At 35.9% G+C, this 9,362-nt stretch overlaps 1 protein-coding gene across 1 annotated transcript; it reads left to right on the top strand.

Annotated features, from left to right (window-relative positions):
• Nucleotides 1-3,508: 3,508 nt before the first annotated feature.
• On the top strand, nucleotides 3,509-8,538 carry LOC143575588 (isocitrate dehydrogenase [NADP]-like). Its single transcript, XM_077059918.1, has 14 exons — nucleotides 3,509-3,518; nucleotides 4,587-4,630; nucleotides 4,706-4,815; nucleotides 4,916-5,031; nucleotides 5,127-5,180; nucleotides 5,255-5,356; nucleotides 6,090-6,181; nucleotides 6,279-6,379; nucleotides 6,469-6,540; nucleotides 7,219-7,369; nucleotides 7,452-7,594; nucleotides 7,667-7,789; nucleotides 8,139-8,228; nucleotides 8,366-8,538. Exons 1-14 carry the CDS (start codon nucleotides 3,509-3,511, stop codon nucleotides 8,367-8,369), a joined length of 1,212 nt encoding a protein of 403 aa, XP_076916033.1. The 3' UTR covers nucleotides 8,370-8,538.
• Nucleotides 8,539-9,362: the final 824 nt, after the last annotated feature.

The following is a 9,362-nucleotide window of genomic DNA, read 5'->3' as shown; positions in this document are numbered from 1 at the left end:
GGATTTCGGTACCATGACGGGATTTGCAACCCATGTTTGATATTTACTAACGCGTACGATGCCTGCGTCAAGGAGTTCCTTGACTTGGGTTCTACACGCGTTAGCCTGTTCCGCACCCATTACCGGCGCTTTTGTATGACCAGCGTAAAAGCCGGGTCACACTTGAGCTTATGCTCCGCTTTACTTCGGGGTACACCAGTCATGTCAGCTGGTGTCCACGCGAAGATGTCAGCATTTTGTTGTAATAAGCGTTTGAGTAAGGTGCGCGTGGGATTAGTGATTGTTGGGCCAATGGTAACGGCCTGGTCAGGGTACTTGCCATTGAAGGCCCATTCTTCCGGCTCGGTAATGGTTGGTTTGGCCATCTTTGGTTTAGGTTTAGATGAGACAGATGCGATGCATACCTGGGGAATACCCGTGATCATCGCGACACCCTCAGCTGTTGGCCATCCCATCATGCCATGGACCGAAGACACCACGACATTAAATCTTGCTATCCCATCTCTCCCGAAGAGAATGTCGTATGTGTGGTGTGGCTTCCTCATTACGACGAAGTCCACGTCTTCTGTGCGGGAGTACTTCCCGTCCGTGAGAGTGACGGGGAAAGATAGGATACCCAAGGGGGTGTTTGTGCTGCCATTGAACCCTTCCATCGAGGCGTAAACCGTTTCTAGGCGTTCTTTGTCTTCGTCGTCTAGCTTGTCGAAGAACTGCCTGTACATGACCGTTGACGAAGCGCCGTTATCAGCAAGAGTGCGGGAGGTGATGTAGTGCCCCAGCTGGCTTTTGATGACTATGGGGCCTTCTTTGTTGGGCCCTCCTGGCACACGCGGGAAGCGCACTTCAGCTTCCTTCCACGCACTTGGCTTTGTTCGTCGTTTTCTTCCTCTGACGTTGCCATGAACCATGTGAATGCTGATGTCGACGGGCTTTCGTCCATTGCCCTTGTACCGATTGTCATTCCTCCCGCCGTTCTTGATTGACGCCACGAGGTGTGTGAGTTTCCCATCTTTGACGAATGTCTCGACGATATCCTTTAAAGATGTGCATTCCTCCGTGGTGCAGCCTTTGGTCCCGTGGAAGTCACAGGATTTGCTCTGATCAGCGTTATGACGCTGTCGGATTATTGGAGCCTTTGGCCATGGGAGTTTCTCGGTGGCAAATATCTCGGTGACGCTTTTAGTGAGTGGCGTCCACCTGGGATTCCAGTTCGACGAGTGCGTGTTGTCCCTTCCGCCTAAGAGAGGGCGAGAGCTGGATGAGGTGTCAAAGTTTATCCTTGACTGCCAAATACCAAGCTTTCTCTTCTTATTTTGTCTGGGGGTACGAACGTTATTTTCTCTGGTTCTCTGCGTGTAGAGGTTTGTGCTCTAGGGAAGATTTCTACCCAGTTGCTTCTCCGTCTCGGCGAAGCGTTTAGCTGCCGTCATGATGGCATCCCACGTGGATGGCATGCCATCTTTACCCGTCAACGTGCGGATGAGCTCTGGGTATTCAGCGCCCTGGATGAAAGCGGCGGGAACAAGATCTTCGCTAATAGTGCCCAGACTTAGCTTCTTTGAGTTGAAGCGAGTGATGAAGTCTAGCAAAGATTCGTCTTCCTCTCGGATGCAGTTGAGGATCGTCCATTGCTCTTCAGTATATTTTCTTTGTTGACTGAAGTGCTGGCTGAACTTCTGCCGGAAGTCTGCCCAATCGTAGATGTGGTGAACCGGTAGACGATCAAACCACGCTCTGGCTGCCCCGACGAGCGTCATCTGGAACATGTAGCACCATGTGGGTTCCGTCCAATTGCTGACGGTTGCTTACATACTTTTGATCTTGTAATTGGCTTTTAGATCTTTTGTTTTGTCTCGGTTGATCTTAAGTAATATCAATTAATATGCGGCATAGGCTTATGTTAGGAATGAACTTGAGTTATATCAAAAGATGTAGCTTCGCTAATCAGTTGGTGCAGGTTAAGATGCTGCTGGTTGGCTTTCATTTGGTTGTTAATCACTTAGTATGTTAGTCTTATGTTAGTTAGATTGGTTAAGTCAATATGCTAGTAGGTTTTAGTGAATCAACCATGAAAGTCAACAATCAATATGAAGTATAGGTTGAATCAATTAGTATGCTAGTAGGTTGATTGGTTGAATCAGTTTAGTTTATCACTTAGTATGCTAAACCTGAATTATCTCAAAAGATGTCGCTTAGTTAATCAATTTGTGCAGTTTAAGATGCAACTGTTTGGCATTCATTTGGTTGTTAATCGCCCACTATGTTAGTATTGTGTTAGTATGATAGTAGTTTGATTGGTTGAATTAGTTTAGTTAATGAACTTTAATTTCTTAAAAATATGCAGCTTAGTTAATCAATTTGTGTAGGTTAATATAGTAGTGCACGTTAAGATGCAGCTTAGAATGAGCTGTAGGGTGGATTGAATTAGTTATCGGTTGGATGCTTAAACATTTTTGGATCATTTGGAATCAGTTATATGTTGAATTATATCAGCTATATTAATTAACCAAGCATGAAACAGTTTGATTGGTGTAGGTTAAGTTGAGTGTTTTTCTATAGGTTGGACTAATAAGTATCACTAAGTTCAAGTATAGTTTTGTACATGTATATCGTCAAATTGAGTTTAAGAGTTAGTTATAGTTCTTGGTTATATAGATATAAGTCAAATAGAAAGTCAACAGTTAGTTAATCACTGGGTTAGATCATCTCTTGATAGGTTAGTTAATTAATTAATCAATCATGTTAATACGAAGCTTAGTAGGTTAGTTAATCAGCTAGTATGCAACTTAGAATGAAAGTCAGCGATTAAACAACTTAAAATGTTATTAGCTTAGGTTAATTAATCAGTTACCATGCTGTTAATCAGCTTACTTAGCCAATCAATAGTTCTTGGATCAGTTAGATTTATTAACAAACAGGTCAAAGTAAAAGTCAAACATCATATATGCATAAAATTTAAATTTGGATGGAAAAATGACGAGGGTTCAAAATTTTATAATCAACCATAGGGACGCATACTAGAGGGGTATAATGGTCTTTTCATACGAATTCAAGCATAAGTCTAATGTTGGGGTAACGTCCAGGCTCAAAGTGGACAAGAGTTACATCGTTGGGGGCTTATGCATGTTAAATTTAATGGGGGTTGCAAAGTGCATTTGATTGTAGATCATAGGAGTGCATAAAGTAGTTAACTTAGAAAGAAAAATAATAGAACCACACCAAGCAAAACCCACTGATAGCTAAAGTTATAGTAGGGTCTGAGAATGGTATGTTGTAAAGAAAAAACAACATATTAAAAACAAATAATGTATATAATAGTGCATTATTTAGTACTAATCTCTCCCAAAAGGTTTCGTTTTTTATTCGGTCCAACCTAGTGTGCCACATCCACCCTTAGCATTCTTATCTCTATCTCTACCACCTACAACTTATGTCTTGATAACTAAATAGTTTATTCCATATAATACCACATGTCTAACAAAGACTCTATAAAACTTTTCCTTTAATAATGAGTGAAAGTATGCTACATTAGGGATGAGATCGGTACCGATCGGTGCCGAAAATCACTTTTTTGTACAAGTACAATACCGGTATTTCATGCAAAATTCAGAAAATACCGAAGAACCATACCTACATTGAAAACTCAAAACTTGGTACCATTTTAACACCGACAGTACCAAATTTGATACAAATACCGAATTTACTTATCCATTCACACATCCATCATGTAATTATAGGGCAGCTTTATACTATTTGTTTTTGAATTAGGCAAGTGTATATTCAATGAAAAATAATCACGGTGAGTCATATTTTTCATTTCACCTTGATTGTTATCACTCATGCTCCGATCTATCAATCCTACTCCTCAAATTTATCAGATCTCTCTTATATTATTATGTTATTATTATTATGTTGTGTACGTACCATCTGATTACTGATTCATAGTATAGTTATAATATATAAACTTTCTTTCTTGGATTTATCGCTCCAGTATTAGCTTCTGACTTAGATCAGTTATTTTGACTAATTTGCAAATTTCAACCTGTTTTTTTATTGTTAAATTGATCATATTATTTACGTACGATCTAACTAGTGATTGCTATAATCTCCTTAGTAGGTTTTAATGTTTTATTGATTTCGATCTGTTTTATAATAATAATAATAATAATAATAATAATAATAATACACACACACACACACAAAGGTTGTGTAGTTTGACTTAAGTTTAGACTTGATTTTGTTTGTTTCATCCTCTGTTTTTTCGTCTCTGTTAGCCTAATTTAGTAGCAGTAATAACTTGCAGAAAAGTGTTTGAAAGTATAACAACTTGTAAATTTTAAAAGCAGTTTCTTTATTCAAAACTAATGGAACAATTTTAGCTGATTTTGGTATAAAATGATCTATTTGTTCACTATTATATATAACAAAGTATATGTACCGTTATATTTGATATACAAGATTCTCCATTGTTATCACTTAGGTTTACTTTTTGGCTGTTGAATGATTATTAAACAGTCTTGTAAATCACCAAGTTATTCATCGCCTTCTGGCAGTTACTGATTAACAATTTGTATCTTTGGTAACAGGAGATGAGATGACTCGTATTTTCTGGCAATCGATTAAGGACAAGGTTAAATACTAGTTGCTTTTGAGTTTAAATATTGGTTATCTGGATTACATTGCTAATGTTAGTTATGCATTGCAGCTCATTTTCCCCTTCCTAGACCTGGACATCAAGTATTATGACCTTGGTCTTCCTAATCGTGATGCTACTGATGATAAAGTAACCGTCGAAAGTGCTGAAGCCACCCTTAAGTATGTCTAATATGCAACAAATGTTACAACTTTTTCAAGATATGATAGATTCACTTCTGTTATGTTTCTTTAAAATCTGATATTCTCAATAAAACCTTAGGTACAATGTTGCAATTAAGTGTGCTACCATTACTCCAGATGAGGCTCGTATGAAGGAGTTCACCTTGAAAAACATGTGGAAGAGTCCAAATGGGACAATCAGGAATATCTTGAACGGTTAGTGATATTTCTTAATTCTTATAGAAACAATGATGAGACTATGGATTTCTTAATTTAGTGTGGTTAAAATCACTTTATTTGCACTTTTGCAGGCACGGTGTTTAGAGAACCAATTCTTTGCAAAAACATTCCCAGACTAATTCCAGGTATTTTACCAATCTGGAAGTCGTTTTCTATTTTTTTCTATTATTTAGAAATGTAATGGTTGTTGTATCTATAGGATGGACAAAGCCTATTTGCATCGGAAGACATGCATTTGGTGATCAATACAAAGCTACTGATGCAGTGATTAAAGGACCTGGAAAGCTGAAGCTAGTTTTTGGTAATGATAATTATTCATATATATTTCAGTTAAATCCACAAAATTATCTTTTTTTTGTAATATATATTTTTGTTTGTCCCGAGATGGTAGGCTTATAAACGAACCAAACAAACACGAGCATGGCATGTTTGTGTTTATTTATTTAACTTTATCTGAACAAACGATCGGACACGAACAAGTAAATGGGTGAGATTTTCTTGTTCATGTTCGTTCGTTAAGAAACTGAGTGTGTTCGTGTTTGTTTATGCTTGTTAGTTAATAGTACCAACAAGTCAACAAACGGTTCAGGAGCATAAACAAACCAAACGAACGAAAATAACTGAACATAGATGGACAAACATAACCGAGTGAACACCAAATAAAAGTAAACGTTAACATAAATATGCTGAGCCTAAAAACTAATAAAACTAGACCAAATTATAAGATGTGATATTTAAATTTCGTAGACTATACTAACTAATGGGCCTATATATTTTAAATAAATATATAATTAAAAGTAAATGAATGAACTTAAACAAACGTATACTAATGAACATAAATGAAGCAACAAAACAACATAGTGAACGAACGAGACACGTGTTCTCATGTTCATTAGTTTAGCTTAATGAACAAAAAAGTTCTTGTTTGCTTATTAAATAAACGAACATAAACGAATTGTTCACTGAATGGTTGGTTCGTTTACATGTGTAGGCATGATGAGTTTTTACAAGGAAGTTGATTTTTTTTGTTTCAGTTCCTGAAGGAGAAGGTGAAAAGGTAGATTTGGAAGTTTACAACTTCACTGGTGCTGGAGGGGTAGCTTTGTCAATGTACAACACTGATGAGGTACTTTATAGTTCATTATATTTTTTTGTGCCACTTTTAATTTTGTATGCCTATTAAGTCTGATTTATATGTTGTTTGTGTTGATTTAATTAAACAGTCCATTACTGCTTTTGCTGAGGCCTCAATGAACACAGCTTATCTGAAAAAGTGGCCACTTTATCTTAGCACAAAGAATACTATTCTTAAGAAATATGATGGAAGTTATGTAATATATTGCATTAGTGGCTTTCATGCTATTTTGATTCTTGTATATCTTTATTGATGTATATATATATTTTGTCTTGATTAAGATTTAAGGACATCTTTCAAGAAGTCTATGAAAGAAACTGGAAGTCAAAGTATGAGGCTGCTGGAATCTGGTGAGTAGTAAAACTTATTATTTTTATGATTCTTTTAATAAATACCTCTGAAAACTTGCATAATATCATAGTTACCCAACCAAATATACTCATTCAAAATACTAGAATTTTTATACGTATTTTATATAATACAGTTTATAGTGCGACTATTATACTCTTCTTATTCTTCTACCTAGGCTTGTAAACGAATCAAACAAATATGAATGAAGCATGCTTGTGTTAGTTCATTTAATTTTGACTGAACAAACGGTTGAACATGGATAACTAAATGAACGGGGTTTTTTATTGTCTGTTTGTTAATAATATGAACTTGTTTTTGTTCGTTAATGTTCGTTCGTTAATAATATAAATAAACAGTTCACGAACGTAAATGAACGTACATAACTGAACATAGATGAATGAACACTGCTAAGCGAACACCAATTAAATGTAAACTGAACATCAGTATATTGTGATATCATTATTTCATAAACTAGACTAAATAATATTATAATGTGTCCTAATAATTAACTGAATGCATAAACGAACGCTCGTGAACATAAATGCATAAACAAGGCGTGTGTTTAACGATCGGCATAAATGCCATAAATTTGAAAAGGGGTATGTTTGATATTATGATTTGTTGTAAGGTTGTCATGCCTTTAAAATCATTGTCACATCCTTGTAATTCATTTGTAGGTATGAACACCGTCTCATTGATGATATGGTTGCTTATGCTCTCAAGAGTGACGGAGGTTACGTATGGGCATGCAAAAACTATGATGGTGATGTGCAAAGTGACTTCTTAGCACAAGGGTTCGGATCACTTGGATTGATGACATCAGTCTTGGTACGCCCGTTTAATAATATTAAACTTTTTGCATATTAATTTTGTCACATGTAACGTGTATATGAATTGGTTCTGGTTTTAGGTTTGTCCCAATGGAAAGACCATTGAAGCTGAAGCAGCTCATGGCACTGTGACACGTCATTACAGAGTGCATCAAAAGGGAGGTGAAACTAGCACTAATAGCATTGCCTCAATCTTTGCTTGGACCCGAGGGCTAGCCCACAGGTTTATAATTAAAAAGTTATTATATTTAAATTTTAATACAAAAGAAATTGAATTGTATTTTGTGTAATGAAGGGCAAAGCTGGACAACAACGCTAAGCTTTTGGATTTCACTGAGAGGCTTGAAGCAGCATGTATTGGAACTGTTGAATCTGGGAAGATGACAAAGGATCTTGCACTCATTATCCATGGATCCAAGTAAGTGACCTTGACATTGACTCTAGTTTTAATAGAACTGTTGTAAAATGTCCTAAATACCCTTGGCTAAAAGGATATTCTTGGGCTTTTGTATCTAACCTGTTTGATAAGCAAATCGTGTTCGGGTTGACCTGTTTAATTAAACATGTTGACCGGTCAACTTGTTTACTATCTATCTATTACAACCAGCCAGCTGGTTATAACATGCCGATCTGTTTGATTTGCTTAGATATATAGGTTAAGCGTGCTGTAAATATAAATTAGCTAAAGAATAAACATTTGAAACTTTTAGAATCTTTAATATGTAAAGTGTTTTCGTATATAACTTGTAATTTTCAATGCGTTTCAGGCTCAGCAGGGAGCACTGTTTGAACACTGAAGAGTTTATCGATGCTGTAGCCGACGAGTTGAAAGCAAGACTTGTAAGCAAATCATCACTGTATGTCTTAAAGTTACATAATTACATATATTATTATAATTAATAATAAATGTTTTTATACCAATTTCATAAAGAAATTCAGGTTTTGTTGAGTGTATTATGTAACGCTTTTTGTTTTGGGGTTTGTTGATGTGCAGGTAAGTGCATGATGGGTGGAGTAATGGCTGGACCAAGAAGACTTATGTTGATGATTCCATGTGTTTGATTGAAATCAGCACTCAAGGATTGATGTATTGGTGGTTATTTTAAGGATTTATAATAAGCTTTTTAGTTTTATCTGAGAACCTGATTTGATCAGTTTCAGTTTGAATGGATGTTTTTATATTTGAACATCAGAAACTGTGCTTGCTATAGAGCCCTCCATTTGTGCACACATTTAGCTAGGGGTGTTCATTGGGTTTTTCAAATTGTTTGGATAAAGTGACCCAATAACGGACCCGATAAACATGACAGCCCTTCATTTAGTGTAGTTCAAAAGAGTGCTGCTAAATATTTGGCAATTATTTTAAGCATAAAAGCCACTCATAGGGCCGGCTCCAAGAAGGCGAAAATGTTTTTGGGCCAAAGGCGAAATTCTTTTGGGACCTTAAGTAGAAAGAACATTTTGTTGGGTTTAAAGTTTAAACATTTTAATTTTAAATGAACTTATTTGATTATGATTTGAGTTGTGTAAAAAAAATTTGTATAAAAATAAGCTTAAATGTCTTAAATAAGACTTGTTACGACAACCTTTTAGTTAGATGTCATACCACTGGACCAAAATAGTGATTATATAATTGTGTTGAAATATTAATTATACATATTTTTTTCATAAAAATGCATATAATTATTTTTGACAAAAAAATTCTGATCTAATGGGGTGTTGGCCTATGGCCGTCGACTACCCTGCCATGTCCTGGCCACTCATAACTGTCGAATGAAGATGTATCATGCAGTTAATGAAGATTGATCACGTGATAACACTTGCGTAGCTAAGTTAAAAATGTAATGTGCTGCTATTTATTGGTCAAATTTTAGTTATGTTAACTCCACAAATTAATCTAGATGCTTGTGAATAGTGAAATATGGTCAATATTCAAGTAAAGACTGTTTTTTTTTTAAACTGAGTTGTACAACCTCGTTGATGGTTATATT

The sequence above is a fragment of the Bidens hawaiensis genome, unplaced genomic scaffold (assembly GCF_021521415.1).
Source record: "Bidens hawaiensis isolate Kalapana, Puna unplaced genomic scaffold, B.hawaiensis_p1.1 tig00027544_1, whole genome shotgun sequence".
Lineage (NCBI taxonomy): Eukaryota > Viridiplantae > Streptophyta > Magnoliopsida > Asterales > Asteraceae > Bidens > Bidens hawaiensis.
Note: the sequence above shows the minus strand (reverse complement) of the source record. Positions and strands in the feature narration are given on the sequence as shown.